The sequence below is a fragment of the Grus americana genome, chromosome 9, assembly GCF_028858705.1.
Source record: "Grus americana isolate bGruAme1 chromosome 9, bGruAme1.mat, whole genome shotgun sequence".
NCBI classification, from domain to species: Eukaryota; Metazoa; Chordata; class Aves; order Gruiformes; family Gruidae; genus Grus; species Grus americana.
The window spans coordinates 2,838,637-2,859,421 of NC_072860.1; the positions used below are offsets into that span (position 1 = coordinate 2,838,637).

Genomic DNA, 20,785 nt, shown 5'->3' on the forward strand with positions numbered 1-20,785 from the left:
CGAACCCCCAAAAGCAAAAGCCTACAGCACCCGGTATTCCCAGGCGGTCTCCCATCCAAGTACTAACCGGGCCCGACCCTGCTTAGCTTCCGAGATCAGACGAGATCGGGCGTTCTCAGGGTGGTATGGCCGTAGGCACCCCCTGCCCCGACAGCACCCCTCTCGGGGGCCACACAACACCCTCACGCACCCTCACGCACCCACAACCACACGCTCCACGGCCCTCACCCACACACCTGACCCACAACAAAACGACCCCCAAACACGCACCCCTCACCCTCCGCAACACCCCCCCCAAAACACGCAGCAGCAACAAAATGACAACGCGGGGGGCGCCCCCCGACCCCCCCCAAACCCCCAAAAGCCTACAGCACCCGGTATTCCCAGGCGGTCTCCCATCCAAGTACTAACCGGGCCCGACCCTGCTTAGCTTCCGAGATCAGACGAGATCGGGCGTTCTCAGGGTGGTATGGCCGTAGGCACCCCCTGCCCCGACAGCACCCCTCTCGGGGGCCACACAACACCCTCACGCACCCTCACGCACCCTCACGCACCCACAACCACACGCTCCACGGCCCTCACCCACACACCTGACCCACAACAAAACGACCCCCAAACACGCACCCCTCACCCTCCGCAACAACCCCCCCAAAACACGCAGCAGCAACAAAACAGCACCGGGACAACGCGGGGGGTGCCCCCCGAACCCCCAAAAACCAAAAGCCTACAGCACCCGGTATTCCCAGGCGGTCTCCCATCCAAGTACTAACCGGGCCCGACCCTGCTTAGCTTCCGAGATCAGACGAGATCGGGCGTTGTCAGGGTGGTATGGCCGTAGGCACCCCCTGCCCCGACAGCACCCCTCTCGGGGGCCACACAACACCCTCACGCACCCTCACGCACCCTCACGCACCCACAACCACACGCTCCACGGCCCTCACCCACACACCTGACCCACAACAAAACGACCCCCAAACACGCACCCCTCACCCTCCGCAACACCCCCCCCAAAACACGCAGCAGCAACAAAATGGCACCAGGACAACGGGGGGGGCGCCCCCCAAACCCCCAAAAGCCTACAGCACCCGGTATTCCCAGGCGGTCTCCCATCCAAGTACTAACCGGGCCCGACCCTGCTTAGCTTCCGAGATCAGACGAGATCAGGCGTTCTCAGGGTGGTATGGCCGTAGGCACCCCCTGCCCTGACAGCACCCCTCTCGGGGGCCACACAACACCCTCACGCACCCTCACGCACCCACAACCACACGCTCCACGGCCCTCACCCACACACCTGACCCACAACAAAACGACCCCCAAACACGCACCCCTCACCCTCCGCAACACCCCCCCCAAAACATGCAGCAGCAACAAAACGGCACCGGGACAACGCGGGGGGGGTGCCCCCCGAACCCCCAAAAACCAAAAGCCTACAGCACCCGGTATTCCCAGGCGGTCTCCCATCCAAGTACTAACCGGGCCCGACCCTGCTTAGCTTCCGAGATCAGACGAGATCGGGCGTTCTCAGGGTGGTATGGCCGTAGGCACCCCCTGCCCCGACAGCACCCCTCTCGGGGGCCACACAACACCCTCACGCACCCTCACGCACCCTCACGCACCCACAACCACACGCTCCATGGCCCTCACCCACACACCTGACCCACAACAAAACGACCCCCAAACACGCACCCCTCACCCTCCTCAACACCCCCCCCAAAACACGCAGCAGCAACAAAATGGCACCAGGACAACAGGGGGGGGCGCCCCCCAAACCCCCAAAAGCCTACAGCACCCGGTATTCCTAGGCGGTCTCCCATCCAAGTACTAACCGGGCCCGACCCTGCTTAGCTTCCGAGATCAGACGAGATCGGGCGTTCTCAGGGTGGTATGGCCGTAGGCTCCTTTGTGTCCCTGTCTACACCCTTCTCGGGTGGCACCAAACACCCTCCTACCACTTGTTACATTTTTTCTATCTGCAGTGCTTATATTTGCAGCGCATGCATACTTCAGCATTGGAGTTCTCTCCTTATCGCCAGTACCTTTCATATTCATTACATTCTTCCAAAAGTGCTGCCATTCTCATAATTACCATTCCTGTGCCACCTCCCTCCGTACCAATTGTACTTTGCTGTTTCCTGTTACTTTAGTTTATTTGGCAGCCATCTCGTACCCTAGAAATTTATTTCCACCAAATGGCAACCCTGCTATGCTGCTGTTGATTTCACCCTGGTTCTACTCATGTGTCGGGACACCCTGCAGTTGTACAAGGGCATCCTGGCTCATGAGTGACCGGGGTGACTTGTGTCCCTGCAGCAGCTCCCAGCTCTGCTCCCTGTGCCCCGTGGGTGAACAGAGACACTCTCCACCATGGAGGTGGCACTGAGAGCAAAGCAGTGCGGGCATTGCACATGCCATCCCTTCCTCTCATTAGTTGTGTTTTCACAATTCCTGGTGTGAAACGCCTGCAGCGGCCTTTCAGTGACGCGTGCTGTCCTGACCGTGCAGCCATCCCGACCCTCACTGGGGCGGCCTTGAGCTGCCTGGGCAGCAGGTAGCTGGTGGGGTTGCTGCAAACAGCCTCAGTAGTCATTTTCTGAAGCGGTTTGGTGGGAATGAGCTTGCCCAAGAGGGTCAACTGTATGTCACCACAACATAGTAGGGTAAGAGAGTTGCTTACTGCCTGCCTGGAGCTGTGAAACAACCACATAACAGCCGCTGGGACAGGTTCCCCATGACGCACAGGCTGAGGCACGTGGGAGCCATAAGCAGGCGGCGTGTCCAAGTCAGTGCTTTCCTCTCCCCCTCCTCCCCGGTGGGTAAATCCCATCAGCAGCCACCCTAAACCGCCCCACGCCAGCCCTAATCCCATCTCGGGGGATGCCGTCAGCCTCCTATCAGCCAGGCCAGAGACGGACGGTCCCAGGAGGGTCACCCCGTCCCCCGCAGAGCCCGGGGCACAGCAGGGATGGCACTGGGCACTGGCCCGGGAAGGGGAGCGGAGTGGTGGAGAGGGGCTGCCTGTCTTTCACGCTCTCCGGAGAAGGAGGGGGAGCCCAGAGCTGAGCTGAGCTTTGTCCTGGGTTAATTTTAGCCCAAGGAGATAAGAGAGGGGAGGTGCATGGCGGGGCTTAAGGGGTCCCTCTGTCCCGGCATGGGGCGGGCTTGGCCGCTGCCGTCCCCGCAGGCGTGGGGTGGGCTGTGGGGTGCCTGGGGGGCCGGTGGGGCCCGGCTGCTCTCCCCAGCCACGGGGGCTCCCGGCCGGGCTGGGGCTCGTCTCATGCCACGGAGCGGGGTGGCGCAGGCAGCATCTGTGGGATGTACACCGCCTGTTCACACCGGGGCCGGCCCTGGTGTGGGGTTCAGAGGGCTCCCTGGGGGGTCTCTGCCTGTGGGGAGGGTGCGTGGGAGGGTGCCCATGAGGTTGTACCTGAGTAGGGGGTGTTCCCTGCCTGGGGAGGTGGGTACCTGCGGAGAGAGAGCCTGGGTGGGTGTACCTGAGTGGGGGTGATTCCTGTGTGGGAGAGCGTACATGTGAGGGAGTCAGCCTGTGGGGTTGCACCCGATTGTGGGTGCACATGTAGGGGGTACCTCTGGGGACGGCACGAGCACCCCACGCCGCGCCCCACGCGCGGATGGCCCCCACGGCGGCCGCCGCGCCTCCTTAAGCGCCCGCCCCGTCCCGGCCTCCCCCCGCCCCGTCCCGCCCCGTCCCGCCCCGCTCCCCTCCAAGTGAGGGAATAAAGTTGCGGGCCGGGGCGGGTGGGCCCGGCCGGAGCGGAGCGGAGCCGAGCCGAGCTTAGCGGGGCGGAGAGCGCGGCCGCCGGGCAGTGCCGGGCCATGGCCTCGGAGGAGCTGGCGCAGAAGCTGCAGCGGCGGCTGCAGCTGGAGGAGAGCGGGGCGGCCTCCGAGGGCGAGGCGGCGGGCAAGGGCGAGGAAGCGGCCGGGGACGAGGCGGCGGCAGCCGGGGACGAGGCGGAGAGGAGCTGCCTGACGGCCAGCGCGGACGCGGAGCTGAGCGCCAAGCTGTGCCGGCGGCAGGACATCAACGAGGGGGCGGCGCAGCCCCGGCGAGCAGCCGTCTTCAACCCCTATACCGAGTTCAAGGAGTTCAGCCGCCGCCAGATCAAGGACATGGAGCGCATGTTCCGCCTGTGAGTGGAGCGGGATCGGCGCGGGGGGGGGGGGGGGGGGGGCACCGGGGGAGGGAGGGAGGGAGGGAGGGAGGGAGGGAGGGATGGAGGGTCTCGCCTGCCCGGACCTGCGGGCTCTGCCGTCGGGTTTGGGGCTCTGCCTTTCTTCAGACCCTCCCAGCGTTTTTCCCCGGGGACACATCTGGAGGGAAGCTGCCTGCTCTTGGCGAGATGTTTGCATTTCTTCGCGGTTTTGCGGTCGGGCTGGAAGAAGCTGCGGCGGGTTACCAGCGCCATCTGATCCCCGTGTTGTCCCTGTGCTTTGGGGGGGTCGCAGGGTTTGCCTCAGACTCACGGCCCGGGGGTTCCCTGTGCTCTCCCTGAGTTTGGGACGACGGCTGTTTGGGGGGGTACCCGCGAGCTGTGGCTTTGGGGGACACTCTGGGTAGAATGGGGAGGGTTTGGAGAGCACAGGTGCTGCTGCCCCACACCCTGGGGCACCTGGAGTCTGTCCCGGGACCTCGCAGTGACACTGGATGTCTGCCTTCAACAACTGCAACCCCGAACATCCCCGGCTCTGCCCGGCAGTGCTGCAGCTCCTTCGAGGGTCCCTTTTGCCAGGCTTTGTGCTCCCTCCTGTGCACCCAGACTAAGCTTGAGTGTGGCTTCCTCTTGCTCCCTGCTTCCTGGGGGCTGGGATGGGGATCCCCTCCCGGCAGGAAGCTTTGTGTTAAAGTCAAGCTGCCACTGGCAATGCAGAGCTGCTTCTGTAAGCAGAAAGATTTGGCCCTTCCCAGGGCTGTGATCCTGTGCTTTTCTCTCTTCCACAAGCCCTGTCCTGGCTCCTGCTGTTGGGCTATGCCTGATTAGCTTGTTTCCTCCAACACTACAAACCCCCGTGCTCCTGAGGACCGCTGTCCTCCCAGCCCCAAGGAGAAGGGTCAGGCAGGCGGCCACGCGTGCCAGCTGGCCACAGGCAGGGCTGCCGGACTGGGGGTGAGCTGCTGCCAGGCAAGAGGAGGCAGGGCTGCAGCTACCTGGGCTGTCACGACAAGGTGTAAAGACCTACTTCGGCTGATGGAGGTGACCGCAGCAGGGCTTGTAATTTATTAGGTCCTCCTCCTACCTGAAAGCTGTCTTGGATACGCTGGAGGCTGGGGTCATTGTGAGGAGACCAAGAGCCTGGTTCAACACTCCCGACTCCCAACACGGTGGGGTGTTGCTGGCCCTAGCCAGGGCTGTCACTGTGGGAGACCGGGCGATGGGCTTTTGTGAGCTCACTGGAGCTCTTTGTTGCACAGGCAGCGTCGCGTCAGCAGCAGGGTGCAGGAAGGGAGGTGGTCTGGGTGAGACTGCTACTCCGCTTGCTCCTGCGCCCCTCTTGATGACTGTTAAAGGGGGATCCTGCTTGGCAAGAGCGCCAAGACGTGGTGCTGCGAGGGCAGGAGGACAAAACAGCGCGGGCAGCTGCAGTGCCCAGAAGCTGCAGGCGAGAGCCCAGAGCGGGCAGCGGCGCTGCCTCGATAGGGATGAGGAAAGGAACAGCAGTGATTTAGGAAATAAAAAGTGGAAGAGCTGAATTGCAGCTGAATTTTTCAACAATGAGCTCATTAAATGCTGGCCTTGTAAGCAGGGAAACCTAGGCTTTGCAGTTGAATGCTAATCAGCTGGTCAATGTAGCTGGAAAACATTGTGTGCCCTTTGAGGACTATTGCAGCTGAGCGCTGGCCGGCTGTGCCAAAAGGGGAAGAAGCCCGGCTGCGTGCTCCCCAGACAGGCGGACGGAAAACCCCGTCCTGGTTTTCACTCTGTTACAGACACCTGGTGTTAGTGGTGGCGAAGGATCTGGTCTTTGCTCCATCTGCTCCCAGCGACCCGTTTCAAGTACTGGCTGACACCACGTGCTCCAGGAGGAGAGGAAATGTTCCCCTTAATTCCTGCCAGTCAGAGCTTGAGTTAATGTGATTAAGGCTTTTATTCTCTATATGGCTTATTGGCCCTGGCCGCTACAACCCGGGGTCTTTCTTACTAATGGTAAAAAATTAAGCTTTTGACAGACGGAGGTGTCACTTCTCACTGCCACGGGATGCCAGGTTTCTGCTAACAGACTTCCCATCCAGAAGTGTTTCTTGTTAGTTTAGTGGGTCTTGTAAATCTGTAATTTGGACTAAACTTGAGCCTGTGGGAGCCGGGTGTGGTGTGGGCTGGGTCAGGGCACTTTGGCTGGGAAGAGGGAGTTCGGGTGATCTGGCTGCTCTGGTGCCTGTCAGGGTGTCCCACAGTACAGCTGGTGGAAGGGCCCATCTGAACGTGGGACTTCCTGAAATCCAATGCTTCATCCAAATGCTGCTGTGCCAGGAGGGTCTTTCCAAAGCAGAAATGATGGTCCTTGCTCCTGCTGCCATGATCGGGTTCATTTTTCCCCCTCTTGTCCAAGCCTCCTCTTGGTAGCATCTCCCCATTTCGGCCCTGTTCCCCCAGAGATGGGGTGTGGGTATCTGCTGCAGGTGCTGGGGCCGCACAGGAGCGTGTGGGGGCTGCTGGGTGCAGGCAGCTTTTGGGGTGGGTATTATTTTTTGGCAGAGGGACCAGGAAGTCTGCAGCTCAGGCTAATTATAATGTGACCTAATTAGCTGACTATTCTGACAATGTGCGGGGACTGTGGTAACCATGATAACCTCCCTTCCCCAAGTCTTGCGAGCAAACCGTCAGGAGCTCTGGAGTCTCACAGCTCCCCTTGGCGCCATCTTGTCCGGGAAAATGGCAGAGGGGGGTGTGAAAGCCGGGCCGTGAGGCTGTGCCTGACGGGAGTGACCTTTCTGAGGTGTGTAGAGGGGAGGAAAACAGCCGTCAGCTTCATCTGTGGGGTGCGAGGGAGTGCAGAAATTCCACCCTTGCTGTTGCTTTTGTATTTAGGGAATTTCATGTGTTGCCCACGCATTTCATGAGTGCCTTCTGCCTGGCTGGTGGGAGAGGCTGTGATGTCCCCCTGCCCTCCTGGAGCTGCTCAGGAGCCCCTCGCCGGGTGCTACTGCACCAAGGGACCTGTCTGATGTGCTGCAGCAGATCCGCTTGTTCCAGGACTGCTGTGCTCCTGGTGTGACCGGCTGTCTCTGGAGACCCAGCAGTCAGGGAGGTCATCCCCACGGGGACTCAGCCACCCCAGGTGCCCGACACCCAGCCTGGGCCCTGAAGGCTTTGGTGCCTCGGGGTCTCACCCAGCATCTCAGAGGAAATCTTGCTGGAGGAGACTTTCGTCTCGCCCTTATGTCCCTCCAAGAGCAGGAGGGCTGGGGAGGATGGAGCTGCATGTGGCCGAGGAGCTTGTTCCTGTCCCCACCCCGCTATGGAGGAATTGTTTCCAAAGCTCTCGGCAACAGAATGGGATATTTCAGTTGGAAGGGACCTACAATGATCGTCTAGTCCAACTGCCTGACCACTTCAGGGGTGACCCAAAAGTTCAAGCATGTTAAGGCCATTATCTAAATGCTTCTTAAACACTGACAGGCTTGGGGCATCAACCCCTCTCTAGGAAGCCTGTTCCAATGTCTGACCAGCCTCTTGGTAAAGAAATGCTTCCTTAACGTCCGGTCTGAGGCAGCTTTGAACCATTCCCACGCGTTCTATCACTGGATCCCAGGGAGAAGAGATCAGCACCTCACTCTCCATGTAAGGTGAAGCACAATGCTAAGAGGGAATAAAGTGCTACTTAGAAAGGATTTTGAAATATTTAAGAGGAGATTATTACTACTTCAGCACCATTACTCTGACCGCTTTATTTCAAAGCCTGTATTAGGCCATTGCAGCATGCAGGAGCTGCGGATCAAAGTACAGGTGCCTGTAGTGTGTGGAGCAAGCTCAGGTACAGCAAATGTGTACAGGGAGGGCAGGTTTTCTTTCCAGCCCTTCTCGAGAAGCGTGAATGTTTAAAAACTGCTCTTTGATCCTTCAGGGTTTGGGATTGCTCATTCAACTATCTTTTTTTTTTTTTTCCTGTTGGGGTTTTTCACGCAGCTGGGGAGGTGACTGCCAAGTCAGTACAGGTGATGCAGTCTTCAGCATCTCCTTTTTCCTCCCTTCCTGACCCTTCTTTCTTCTGTGGTGTAACTCCTCAGCTGTGCTGTGTGACACCAGTACAATGATTGTACTTGGGCTGCAATCATGTGTAACACACTTCTTGCTCTTACGCAAGTCTGTTCAGCAAGTATTCCCTTTTTCCTTCCCCAATTTCTGCTCCCGCTTTCCACCCCCAGCGCTTCTGCAGCCCGGGTGGAAGCAAGCCAGCGTGGGAATCTGGGCGCATCCTTGTTGCAGCAGATTTTGGCAGCCGCTGCCTGTGTCTCATCTGCTGCCAGGAACGCTGCTGCAGCGGCGCTGCAAGGCCTTATCTTGCTGGCCGTGTTACTCGTAGCTGCCTGCTGCATCCCAGCCGTCGCAGGTGGGGACCTGACATGGTCATGGCACTGACTTGCTGCTCCTGGACTTGGCCTGCTTGCGACGTGAGACATCTTTGCCTGTCAGCACGAGAACCCCTCTGTCTGTAATGCCTGCACGTCACTGGGGTGAGGCTTGGCTGGCAGCCCAGGGAGCTTTGAGCCTGAAGGAAGCAAAGCTCCGGTGTCATGGCAGGACAGCGGGTGACGGCGGGGCCAGGAGGGCTGGTGAAGCACCTGAGTGCTGCGTATTCTTGCTGTGCCGCTCCTGGAGTATGGGACAGGATGGCTCCCTGGGATGCATTTAGGGACCAAACTTGCCCTGGTGCCCTCCGCCAACTCTGCCTGTGCTGTCCGTGAGGGCTGACCGGTGTCCATCGCTGGGACAGGGCTGCTGTGTGGGCAGTGAAACGGGTCAGAGCTGTGTCAGGGGCTGGCTGGAGCCCTGGGCCCTGAAAGGGAGCTCCCAAAAAGCAGACAGCGGGGCTTTGGGAGCTCCCAAAAGGCAGACAGTGGGCTTTTTGGTAGGGCTGAGGTGTGCCAGGAGCATCGGCCGACCAACAAGGTGCAGCCATGCCCTGTGTCACCGAGTGCCTGTGCCTGCGGGGAGGCGGCGGGGAATGAATTACGCCGTCTCTCATGCCCTATAAATACGCCTCTCCCTAAATAGTCTGGCTGCACAGCTCCGTGGCAGCCGAGTGGCTATACCCAGGTCCTAAAATACTCGGGCTGTTTTAGGAGGCGAGGGGGGTGGGGAGGGAATGCAGCAGTTTGCAGGATTCTGCTGTTGCTCTGCGGGGCTGGCACTGAGTGTCCGGGGGCTTCAGTGTCCCTCTGGCTGTCCCCAAGTGCAAGGGACTGGTAACCTGATTTCGGGTTGCATCTCGGCGCCAGCTGTACCGTGGCCCAGCGTGCTCAACGCCCATTGTGCGGCTGGTACAGCGTGCTGCTCTGCAACCACGGCCCGCTGCTGGCAAGACCCCATTTCTCACAATCCTGGCTTTGTGCTGCCTCTCTGCAGGGATGACGAGCCCCGAAGCCGTGCCCCACGCTTAACCCTTTCGGGCCATTTGGCCCAGGGCTCAGTGCCAGGGCAGGCACCGAGGGCCGGTGTTTGCCTGCGGGTAGCGTCCATAGCAGAAGGGTGAGATGGCCACAGCAGGCGTGGGCTGGACTTGTGCCCTCTTTCTGCCTTCATCTCCATTATCCAATGCCTCTGAGGGGGGCCAGGCGGTGTCCTGACCCTGGGTGGGCAGCCTTTGGTGGGGACCTCCGTGTCATCCTGCTTCTGCAGTCAGCCCAAGGGCAGCATGAGCTTGCTGGGGCAAAAAGAACCCCAACCCCAAGTGCCTCCCTGCCACTATATGCTTTGCTGCTTTATCTGATCAAAGGTACTGCCTCTCCAACTGTCTTACTCCAGAGGAATGGCTCCACACCCTTTCTCCCAAACTTATAGGAAAAGTAAATTGACAATTAAATATTGCACTCGTTACGCTTCTGTGAGGTCTTGAAAGTGCGTCTCAGAGCTGGGCTGGGTAATGCTGTGAATGTGTGCCTTAATTAACTGATGCCTTGCTGTGATGAACCTGCTGCCTTTCCTCCCTGTGACATCTCAGCTCTGTGACCTGGTTTCTGCTCCGATGGAGGTTTCCTTCCAACTTTTCCAGAAAGCTGCCTGTCCTGGTGGGCTTGCGGATTTGCTGGGTGTAGAGCATGCAGGCAGATCAGTAGCAGGGGCTGCACACCAACCTGGTGGTGATGTCCCTCTCATTTGGGGTCTCTTGGGCCTGGGACTCTTGGAAACAAAGAGGCACAGAGTATAAAAGATGGTTGTGGAGGTGGTGGGACTCTGGAAAGTCATGGAGACCACCTCACTTTGGGGGAAAAGCACCCTGTGCCTGTGCAGGCGGGAACAGAGCTCTTGTGTAGGCAGTGCAAGGCAGGGCTGCAGCCCTGTGAGCAGCGTGGGGCCAGCAGCTTTGTTCATGCCTTCCTCTGCCACAGCTTCCTCTGCGGCTGTGAGGTTTCTCAGCTAGAAAGGGCTTTCTTCCAGGGTAACCACAACTGTGCAGGTCTCGATCTGGGACAGCTACAGCCCTCATTTCTTTGGAAGAGAGCTAACAGTCAATGAAAGATGATGGGTGGGAGGATTTGACTGGTTCGTGCCAAAGGGAAAGCTTCAGTGCCATGCCTAGGGTTTTTTTCTGAATGACTGAAAGGATTTAACTCTCAGGGTTGAGATGGTGGCGAGGGGGCAGCGGCAAGCTGTGCACCAGGGCTGAGCCCAGCCTGGCAGACCCTGCCCCATCCTCCCATGCCAGCCCCCAGCTCTGTGCTGGGCCCTGATGGCAGGAGCAGGATGAGGGAGGGCTGTTGATGGGCTGTCTGATAGCGGAGTGCCCATCCCTCCAGCCTTTGGACTTTGCAACCCCACACAGTGGGTGTGAAGTGCTGGTTGCTGAGTGGGCCAGATGCTTTACTCACACCCTCAGTGGATGTCAGGGGAGGAATTGGTGCACGGTCCCAGGCTGAGCACGGCAGGTTGCTGCCTCTGCATCCCTAAAGCACTCTGCCCCTTGCACGGGTGCTCTCTCCTCCTGCAGAGTCCTTGCTGCCCTTTGCGCTCCATTGGGAGCATGGTCCCACTCCGGCCTTGTTTCTAGAGGTGGGCACTGGTTTCTTCTGCCAGCCCAGCCCCATGGTGCAGCCCCTGGTGCCAGCCGGGATTGTTGTGCTCCCCTGAGACTGCCTTTCTGCTCTGCCTGGGGACACCGAATAAACAGCTGCCCTGAAGCACCGTGCTTGTGTAGTACAAAGCCATTTTGGAGAGGAAAGATCTTAACAGCTAGAGGGGGTGTGTTTTACTTACAAAGAAAGATAGCCACTTTCTGCTGGCAGGTTCTGGTTGCTCTCTGCTCTGTATTTCTCCTCTAAATGAGCAGGAGACCTGGCAGGAGCTGGCTCCAGCATGCCTTTGCCTCACCATGCTGGTGCATGGTGTAAGCTGTGTGTAAGTAACCTTTGTGCCCACGCAAGTAGGCGAGATGGCTTATCTCAGCAGGATTTCCGAGTTCCTCCATGCTCCTTTCGTGTGAGTGGTTTGGTCTGATCTCCCCTGAGCACGTCTCAGCTCTGAAAGCTGCCCACTACTTCCCCAAGCTTAATATATCTCAGCATTGGCAGTGTTGTGCAGCTTCCCCTCTCCCCCAAGCGTTGAACCACCCTGTGACTTTATCCATTTGCACGGTTCCTCTTCTGGGAAGATGGATATGGGGGCTGATGAGGGCTGACCCCCTTCCCTTTGCACCCCACAGGTATGACTCAGGACGGGATGGGTACATCGACCTGATGGAGCTGAAGCTGATGATGGAAAAGCTGGGAGCCCCGCAGACCCACCTGGGGCTGAAGAATATGATCAAGGAGGTGGATGAAGACTTTGATGGGAAGCTCAGCTTCCGTGAGGTGAGGGTGGCTGCGGGAGCAGATGCGGATGTGGCTGCGGGGCGAAGGGAGGAGGCAGCTAGGCCCTGTACTCTGGCTGTAGGTAGCACTGTCCCCCCTGTGTTTCTCCAGCTGTGGGGTGCAGTGGAGAAGCAGGTGAGCTCCTCCATGCTGTGGGGAGCTCAAGGTGTGGACCACTGTCAACGTCCATCCCCATGTGGCAGTAATGGTACCTGATGCCAAGGCTCTGCAACTTCCTTGCCTGCTTTGGGAGTGCATTTGAGTCCTGCTGCAGCTGTCTGTGGGTGCTGACAGAGCTCCCTGCTGTAGCTGGAGGTGGCACATCCGTTCAGCCACAAGGTCTTGTTGCTGGGCTCCTGTGGTACAGCAGCTCAGGCCTCGTTTTAGGTGCAGGGGAAGGGCTCAGCTGGTCTCATGGGGTGCAGGAGGCTTCCTCTTCCAGTTTATATCAGGTCCCTCTCTGCATCATGCAGTGACCAGCCACAATAAACTTCAGGAGGGGTGGTCACCTCCCTGCAGCGAGGAATAAATGTGGTGGTGCAGCAGTTTGGTACCGCATGCTGGCTCAGCAGGGACACACAGCAAACAGGTCAGTCTGTGACAGCTGTGCTGAGCCTGCTGGGAGCGGTGTGGGCAGGCTGGGATCTGCTGCTGGGTGGAGGAAGAGAAGGAATTTGAGCAGTGACTTGCGTGCACTCAAGGGTACCCAACTCATCTCAGCAGGAAGGGGGAGCCCGGATATCAAAACCTCCTGTTGCATCATCTCCTCCTCCCAGGCTTTGATTGCTGTCTCAGAAGCGTATGTCACACTGTGGCTTTCTGGATTAAACGACAGCCCCGTAGGCAGCAGGAGAGCCAGCGCTGCTTGTGTCCTGCAGCAGTTGGGGGCTGTGCTGCAGTCCTGCTTCCTCCCGCCCCAGGAGATGGCTGCTGTGGGCCCCGAGCAGCCGGGCTCCCTTGTTTCTGCAGGGGCTGTGCTCTCACCGTGTCTCTTGCAGGCTGGGAGCTTGGTTGTGGAGATGAGGTGCAGAGCTCTCCACAGCTTAGGACACAAATTTTTCATGTTGGAAGTGACAGGACCTTTGGTAGTGACTGGGAGGGAGGACGAGCAGCCAGGGCCCATGGCTGGCTGGGGTGAGAGGGGTGATGGGCAGCTCGCAGAGCCGCTGCACCGTCTCTCTGTTCTGGCACGTCACACCATGTCTTCCTACTTTTGTTCCCCATGAGTTTTCTTGCATTTCTTTTGCGGCAAGAGGGCAGCAGTAGAAGAGAGTGCAAAGACTGTTGGGTTACAGAGCCTGGCCCACAGAGAAGGGGTAAGACAAGCAAATCTGGGAAGTGAGAGCCTGTCAGTTCACACCAGCAAAGCCCTAAGCTGGCAGCCCCTCTGGGCAGGGAAGGAGATGTGCCTTGTCAGAGGTGAACCAGGGGTAGCAAAGAATCCAGTGGAGCAGGAAGAACACCGTGCCCTTGGCCCCAGGTTAGACTACAATTGCCAAATCACTGTGTGGGCTGGAGGAGCCCTCTGCCTCTCTGCATGCCCTTGGGGCCACCCTTCACCCCGGTTGAAGAGCTGGGGACAGCCTCTGGGCTCGCCGTAGGGGCTCTCTCCTGTGAAAGAGAAGTGCCTTTATCCCCGAAGGCTCTGGAAAGATGCCGTGATATCCTGGCACCAGTGGTGCGGCACAAGTGGCAGAGCAGCTCCTCTTCTGCAGCCACCTGTTTGGAGCGCAGCACCCTGCACAGCCGCCCGTCAGCCGGCACAGGCTGCCCGTGCTGCCAGCCCTTGGCAGGCAGCGTGTGGCAGCTGGTGCTGCTGTAGCTTCTTGCCAGATGTAAAACAATGGTCAAGCAAACGCAAGCTCGAGTGGCACATGGGTTGGAATGAAGGAGTGTCACTGGCGGAGCTCTGGGGACAAATTACACAGCAGCTCTGGCATGTACCCAAAGCTTCCTGTAGCAGAGAGGAGCAGGATGCTTCTTGCAGATGCACCGTGCCCAGCTGCTGTGTTCGGGCAGAGGACTGGCAGGGAGGCAGGTTTCCTGGTGGGTGAGGAGGCTTGAACCAGCCCATAGCCCCGTCCCACTCTGCTTCCTGTTGGTGGTGACGAGCAAGCGTGTGGTGGGTGACCAAGCTGACTTGGGGCACTCTGATGACACAAGGAGAAACCCTGGTTTAAATGAGTGCCTGAACTCAGCAGGGTGTAACTTGAGCACTGGAGGGCTCCTGTCTGCCTCTTCAGAGAATATCGAGTCCTGACATACCTGCCGAACACGCGTTTTTCGTGGCCTGGTCAAAGAATTGGTAAAGCCCTCTTTCACTTGCAATAGGCCACCTTTTAGTGCTACTTTGAGTAGTGTCATGTCCTCCCTTCCTGTGTAAGCTCTTGCCTGGAAAGTAGGCTTGTATGGCTCTGACTTGCTGCTGGTGAACTGCTGGCCCTGTTAGGAAAGCTGCCTTCTACCATTGACCTTTGAGCGTCTATCAATACATCAACAATTAACTGCACAAGAGTGCTCCTGACTCAAGCAAAGAAATCTAGGTTTAAAAAGATGAGGTATAGTGGGGGGACAAAACTACCTCTGTCTGTGTAGTTGTGTCATTACCACAGGAAACCAGAGTTAATTGCTATAATAATAATGTCTAATTGTAGCTGCTATCTAGAACCCACAAAAATCCACCCACTGTCCCCCACGCCTGCACCAGCTTAAATGCTGACCCACGTCATGTGTTTGCGAGCAGGGTTAGTGCAAACCGCAGCCTTGGGTGGCACTGCTTTTCTGGCAAGCTGCTGCAAGGCTGCTGTTGCCAGTCAGTCCTGTACCTTCCCTCGCATCCCTGAGGCCAGCACGACGCCCGGTGGGGCTGTGTAACTGCAGCATCGCTCTGAGACTGCGGGGTAGGTCTTAGATCATGAAGGATGTGAGAGCAGATACATCTCTTATCACTTATGAGGTTAGTGGGGTGGAAAGTGTGTGTCATGTCCTCCTTGAGAGCAGGGTTTTGAAAAGTACCGACATTATTCACTTTTGCTTCTCTGACATTTCCCCGAGGCTCAGCTGCATGCTGTGTGTCCTGGGCCCAGCAAGGGTGTGAGAAGGGCTGGGAATGGGAGCTCATCAGGAAACAATGTGGATTCCTGGCGATCTCTAGTTAGTGAGGACTGATGCCTCGAAGGCAAATAACTGGTGAGGTGGGCTGCAGGCCGTGTGCTTACCTGAGGCAGGATTGCTTCTGTGGAAATCAGCATGAGGCCCCATGGTCCGCCTTGCTGGGTCCTTGGGGCTGATGTTATGCCATGTCCACCCCAGCCGGTGGCTCAGTCCCTGGCTTCCTTGAGCTCAGCTTCCTGGCCACAGCAGCCTGTATTCCATGGAGGATTGCTGCCCCATTCCCTAGTTTTCTGGATGATTCATGCACACTTGTACTCATGACTGGGTGTTTCCAGTCCCTCCCCAGGCAACAGCTGTACCAGACCTCAGGATTGTGCTGCCTCCTCTGCCCTTTTCCGATGGCAGGAAGTGGGACTCGCAGGGTGGAGCAGAAACTATGAGGAGGAACCGTGACTAATGCCAGCCTGGCTGCCAGCCCTCCGTGTCCCCGTGCCTGGTGGTGGAGGAGGAGGAAGAGAGGAACTAGCCCAAGCCTAGCAGATCTGAGCAGAGGGAGAGGCTATCTTGGGGAGGGTTTGGTTTCTTTCTGAGCAGGATGCTCTGCCCATTCAGCAGAGAATCATTAATTTTCTTACATGTGTTTGGAGGGGGAACAGTTCCCTCCCCAAGCACAGCCTGCTTTCTGGCTGCTCTGTGCTGAGCACGCGCGGGTTACAAGGCAGTTTCATGAAGCAATGCTTGGTGACGCTGCCTCTGCGAGAGGGCAGCCAGCGCTGTTGTCATCTCCACACCCTTCCCCATGGGAGGCCTTCCCAAACTCTTCCGTCTCCACCAGCTTCTGTGAGCAACTTGAAGCAGGCGAGTGCATTAGAGGCTGGCTCAGCACGGATGCTGGGACTCTGCTGCCCTCCTCCGGGACAGCTCCGGCTCTCTGTAGGAAGAAACAAAGTCCCAAGCGTGGCAGTCGGTCTTGAGAAGCACTAGAGATACTTGATGTTCCAGTGCAAATGGATTTTGGGGCAGCTCTCTGTGCTATTTGCAGCCCTCTGCTCTGGACTGAAGTGGTGCAGCGGCACAGCTTTGTTGCTTGTGCTTCTTTTGCACCCAGGTGACTTGTTCTTTCAGTGCTGTGCCAAGCATTGAGACACCTCCCGGGGTGGCCAAGAATAGCAGGGAGTTACAGGATTTCTCAAATTACTCAGAGTACCCTCAGCTTAACCTGGAGTTTGGTTAGCAGGTGGAAGGTGGCATAGAGGTCTTTATTTTTAAGCAGGCAGGTCTTGTCCCTTCTGTAAAAAAAAAAAAAAAAAAAAAAAAGGGGGGGGGGGTAATATGACTCTTTTTTTTGTTTCCTTTTGCAATTGACATGGCAATATCCACTCTGCTGTAGTGACTCTGGATTTGGTAAATGTCTATGGTCCAGTGCAGGACAAAGGTTTCAAAACCAGTTGCTCCGTGGACACTTGTTCAAGCCGCTCTGACTGTCACAAGGGCATGCCTCTGTCCTGACCTCAGGTCTTAGAGAAGCTCTCCTGTATGTTATTTAATGGGCACGGCAGGAGTACGTAGGCTTTGTTCACCTTGGTGAAACCAGCTGGGGTTCCCTGGAACCGGCTGAGGCATAGCTCCAAGGATGGATTGACTTAAGTCACCTTTCCCAGCTGAAGTAACTATATTCTGTTGTCCTAGTGTATTTGACCTTAATTCTGTTTTCCCTTCCCGTACCACGTGGACCATAGGGTTCATAGCAGCCAGGCAATCCCCAGATCCCTTCCAAGTGCACACGCTTGGGCTGCTGTTCTCCCTTAACAGGAATGCACCAGTGCCTTGGTCCAGGGAGCCTGGGTTCAGGTGTGAGCCCAGGCTGGTTTTTGTCCTGCTTTTGTTGTCATAGGACGTGATCTGAGCCCCCAGAACACTGGGGAAGCTGGTGGGGGACTTGTGAATACACCGTTAGGATGTGGAGACATAGAGGTGTGTCTGAGCCCACCATATGGTTGTACTAGGCAGGTGGAGAGGTGGCCTCCTTCCTCTGGCGATGTAGCAGCCCAGGCTTGTGAAGAGCTGTGCTTCACCAGGGCTCTGCTCCCCAGAAAACCTGTCTCCTATGAGATTTCTACCTCTTAGTCCACCAGGGCTGTGTACCAGAGCCAGGGCACAGGAGCACAAGTCGCATGGTGTGACTTCATTTATATAGACCTGGTTTCCTTTGCTCAGAAATGAAAATTCCAGCCCCCTCCAGGTAAACGTCTGCACTGTTTGCGTTTTAAGTTGTTTGAGCCTCAGTGAAGAACTTGAATGTTTCCTCTCTGTCTTGGTAGTTCCTGCTGATTTTCCATAAAGCCGCAGCTGGGGAACTTGAGGAGGACAGCGGCCTGTTGACTCTTGCGAAGCTCTCAGAGATAGATGTCTCCATTGAGGGAGTCAAAGGAGCCAAGAACTTCTTTGAAGCTAAGGTATAGTGTGGCACAGAGGAACGTGAAAACGCTCTGCACGCAGGCCTTAATTGCCACTGAGACACCGACCCTGCTTGCTTTTCGATAACAGATACTGCCAGATTTCTCCCTAGCTAAAAAGATGCAGATTTCATGCCCCACCCCTAAACTCAGCCATAATTTTTCCCTTCAAACTTGATGATGGATGCTAGCTACAGCCTTCCTCTGCAGATCAGTCAGCACTAGAATGGCTTAATTCACCTTCTCTGCTGTGGGTCTGCCCTGGTAGAGCCGACTGGCTGACCTGCGTCCCTGTGGTTGGGAGCTCTATGCGACTAGCTGGCCGACCACTTCTAAAGACAAAAGCGTCCTGGAAACTAATGGGGCTGAGTTTGCCATTTTGCAAAACCTCCCTCAACCTGAACACTGAGTTCAGGGGTGAATGGAGTATTTGGGAGTATCAGATTTCTGACATCTTTCTTGAGCAGCTCTCTGTAACCTTTGGAATCCAAATTGTTCTGCAGGGTCCTGGGGTTGGCAGAAAGAGCGTTGCACCATTCAAAGCTGACAAAGCACCCTTTTTTTTGAAAGCTCTCTTGGAGAGAAAATAATCCTGCTTGTTTATATAAGAAGTTTTTTCCCAAGAGCAGAATACAGCTATTGCACAGCAGATGTACTGAGATGAAAGCTGGAAAAATAGCCAGCAAATAAACAATGTCTCTTTGATCTGCAGATTAGCTGTGGTATAGTATGATGTTCTCAGATTTGGCTGTGATTCAGAACTGTTTTCTGCAGTAGTTTCTCCCACTCTATACTCACAGCTTATGCTATGCTGCCTTCTTACAGAAAGAAGGTATGTGACCTGGTACTGACAGCATGTTTAGGTCACTTCTTAGTGACTTATTAATAAATGACCTTTCTTTTATTGACGTTAAAGTCAAACGAGCTGACAGGTATTGGGTGTAAATACCCAAGCACTGCAGTGTAATTAATACTTGACCCATCCTGTCAGAGCTTCTCAGCAAGCGCTGGGAGGTGCAGCAATCAGTTCTGTGTTGCTAAACCAGGAGTAGTTCAGGCTCTGGCTCTCCCTCTGATGTAATGCTTGACGCTTTCCTGTTTTCTCTCTTGTAAAGGTTCAAGCCCTCTCTTCAGCCAGTAAGTTTGAAGCAGAGATAAGAGCTGAGCAGGATGAGCGAAAGCGGGAAGAGGAGGAAAGGAAACACCGCCGGGCGGCTTTCAGGGAGTTAAAATCTGCATTTACTCAGTAACCAACCAGCCAATATGCACTCCGAGATTGCACATGACTTGGTACGTTTCCCAGATCAGGGCTCTACCTTGGAGAGAACTGCCTGGATCCTGCCTAAAACTCGTTACAGCTTTGCTAGCCTTCCTCTCCTGAAGATCCTCCTGAGTTTCTAAGGGCACAACTCTTGCAGTTACTATGTGATGTGAATCCTAAGAGCTGTGCACGTGCTGTTTGCTCTGAACTGTCAGGACCACATAACCCTGAAGCAGAAACAGCAGGTAGCAAATCACGGTGAACACTGACGAATGTCGTGTTTGCTGATTTCATTCTTTCCTTCTTTCCTAGACATCCTTTTTCTCTTAACTCCTTAGTAATTCATTCCTTGCTTACAGGCAAGTAGTGGGGTCTTGTGTAAATCGGTGTACGAAGTACAGCCTGACTTCCTGTACGTTTGTACTGCTGTTGAGTGTTGTCACGCATCCTTGACTATCCCTTTCCTTCATCCTCATAGCTCTGTGCCACAGGCACTGTGAAAACACTGTGAAGAGAGAAAGATAGTTACTAGGGACATGGATCAAATTAATTATCATTTCCTGTAGCATTTTCTGCCATCCAGCATGTTGGAGAGTCTTCCAGTTTTTCTTCTCTGAAGTGCCATAGTAATAAACCTTTCCATAAGAGGTGAGAATCCCCAAGACTTCGAAGGGAGGAAGCTGGCGCTCTCTTAATACAAGGAATAGAAAACTGAGTTGCCTGACCATGTATCTTTTCACATTCCATCACATTTAGTGTACTGTATGGCTTCACCACATCTTCCAGCCTTAGGCGGCTGTATCTGTTCTTAAGGGATATTGCCAGCTGGACGATGCAATTGGATGGCACACTGGGGTTTTCTATTTGGAAATTTGTTCATATCCTGAATCATGAAGGTGACGTTGTTTGATTTCATTAGAGCCATGACAGATATCACCAGCCCAGCATAGTGAGCAATCCCTGCTGAAGAGGGGAAGAGCAGCGAGGTGAGCATGTTTAGCTGAATTCTGAGGGCTTGCACTGTATTATTAGCCATTTTCTTTTGCAAACACAGAAAACTTGCCCACAAATGTTAAAATGCCCACTGCTTGTCGGGATATATACGCTGTAGGTCACGGCAGGGAGCTGTGTTCCCTCAAAGACCTCTCTCGAAACATGGATTTGCTCAAATTCTGCCTCTGCTATTACCCCAGTTTGTGCATTTTATTTTTTTTCTTTCCAGAATGAAACTCGCCAGTCGTCTTTTCACTTGTCTGTTTTGCTTCTTAAACTGTGAGCACTAAACTGTGAGCGTGGAATAATAAATAGAAAAACCTCTACTCTTTAATGTCAGGTGAAAGAATTGCTAAACAATTAAACTGTGTGTATATATCTTCACAGATTATATTTTATAAATCACGCTTTTTTAGCTAAATATTTATAATTAAATGTTTTTATACTTTACAACAAAGCAGATAATTTCATCTTCAATTATTTCTCCTGTTGCTGAAATGTACAAATAAAGCATTGTTATCTCTGGTCTTGTCTGTGGTTTATTTTAGGTCCCTGAATATACCATTTTGTTCACAAATTACAGTAGCGAGCCCCAAAGCTCGGTGTCCCAAGCTTGGATGAGTGAGGGAAGTGTTTCAGCCCCTTCTTGATAGCACTTCCCCTTCTGTACAGCAGTTCTGGTGTAAAAAGTCCTAAAGTTTGCAATTCTTCAGAAGGGGTCGTGGCTGTGTGAATATTTGAAATACTGCCCACTGCTAAATGTTGACATCTGAAGGTTGTCAGCCTTCCCTTATCTCAAAATAGCTGCTGCGTCTCAGTCCCCGTAGTGCCCCAGCTGGGAGCCAGGCAGGTTGCCTCAGCCACATTTCCCTTTGCATTTCCTCTTTCTGCCTTTATAGAATGGAGGGAGGGGAAAAAAAAAAGTGAACATCTGAAAAT

The 20,785-nt window shown here is 55.4% G+C and overlaps 1 protein-coding gene and 6 non-coding genes across 7 annotated transcripts; 1 reads left to right on the top strand and 6 right to left on the bottom strand.

Annotated features, from left to right (window-relative positions):
* Positions 1-18: 18 nt before the first annotated feature.
* LOC129210406 (5S ribosomal RNA) lies at positions 19-137 on the bottom strand. The gene has a single exon (XR_008578464.1). It is a non-coding gene; the product is annotated as a 5S ribosomal RNA (ribosomal RNA).
* A 225-nt stretch (positions 138-362) lies between these two features.
* Positions 363-481, bottom strand: LOC129210407 (5S ribosomal RNA). The gene has a single exon (XR_008578465.1). It is a non-coding gene; the product is annotated as a 5S ribosomal RNA (ribosomal RNA).
* Positions 482-721: 240 nt separating this feature from the next.
* LOC129210471 (5S ribosomal RNA) lies at positions 722-840 on the bottom strand. Its single transcript, XR_008578527.1, has one exon. It is a non-coding gene; the product is annotated as a 5S ribosomal RNA (ribosomal RNA).
* Positions 841-1,073: 233 nt separating this feature from the next.
* Positions 1,074-1,192, bottom strand: LOC129210422 (5S ribosomal RNA). The gene has a single exon (XR_008578479.1). It is a non-coding gene; the product is annotated as a 5S ribosomal RNA (ribosomal RNA).
* Positions 1,193-1,424: 232 nt separating this feature from the next.
* On the bottom strand, positions 1,425-1,543 carry LOC129210408 (5S ribosomal RNA). The gene has a single exon (XR_008578466.1). It is a non-coding gene; the product is annotated as a 5S ribosomal RNA (ribosomal RNA).
* Positions 1,544-1,777: 234 nt separating this feature from the next.
* Positions 1,778-1,896, bottom strand: LOC129210418 (5S ribosomal RNA). Its single transcript, XR_008578475.1, has one exon. It is a non-coding gene; the product is annotated as a 5S ribosomal RNA (ribosomal RNA).
* A 1,835-nt stretch (positions 1,897-3,731) lies between these two features.
* EFHD1 (EF-hand domain family member D1) lies at positions 3,732-20,372 on the top strand. The gene is made up of 4 exons (XM_054835582.1): positions 3,732-4,148; positions 11,875-12,022; positions 17,458-17,592; positions 18,708-20,372. The coding sequence occupies exons 1-4, from the start codon at positions 3,835-3,837 to the stop codon at positions 18,840-18,842; spliced, it is 732 nt and encodes a 243-aa protein (XP_054691557.1). The 5' UTR covers positions 3,732-3,834; the 3' UTR covers positions 18,843-20,372.
* Positions 20,373-20,785: the final 413 nt, after the last annotated feature.

Bases quoted from the DNA above. Each gene is read 5' to 3' on its own strand.
- EFHD1 (XM_054835582.1), top strand. From the start codon at position 3,835: ATGGCCTCGGAGGAGCTGGCGCAGAAGCTGCAGCGGCGGCTGCAGCTG. The intron at 4,149-11,874 runs GTGAGTGGAGCG...TGCACCCCACAG, and splicing joins ATGGAGCGCATGTTCCGCCT to GTATGACTCAGGACGGGATG. The intron at 12,023-17,457 runs GTGAGGGTGGCT...CTGTCTTGGTAG, and splicing joins GGAAGCTCAGCTTCCGTGAG to TTCCTGCTGATTTTCCATAA.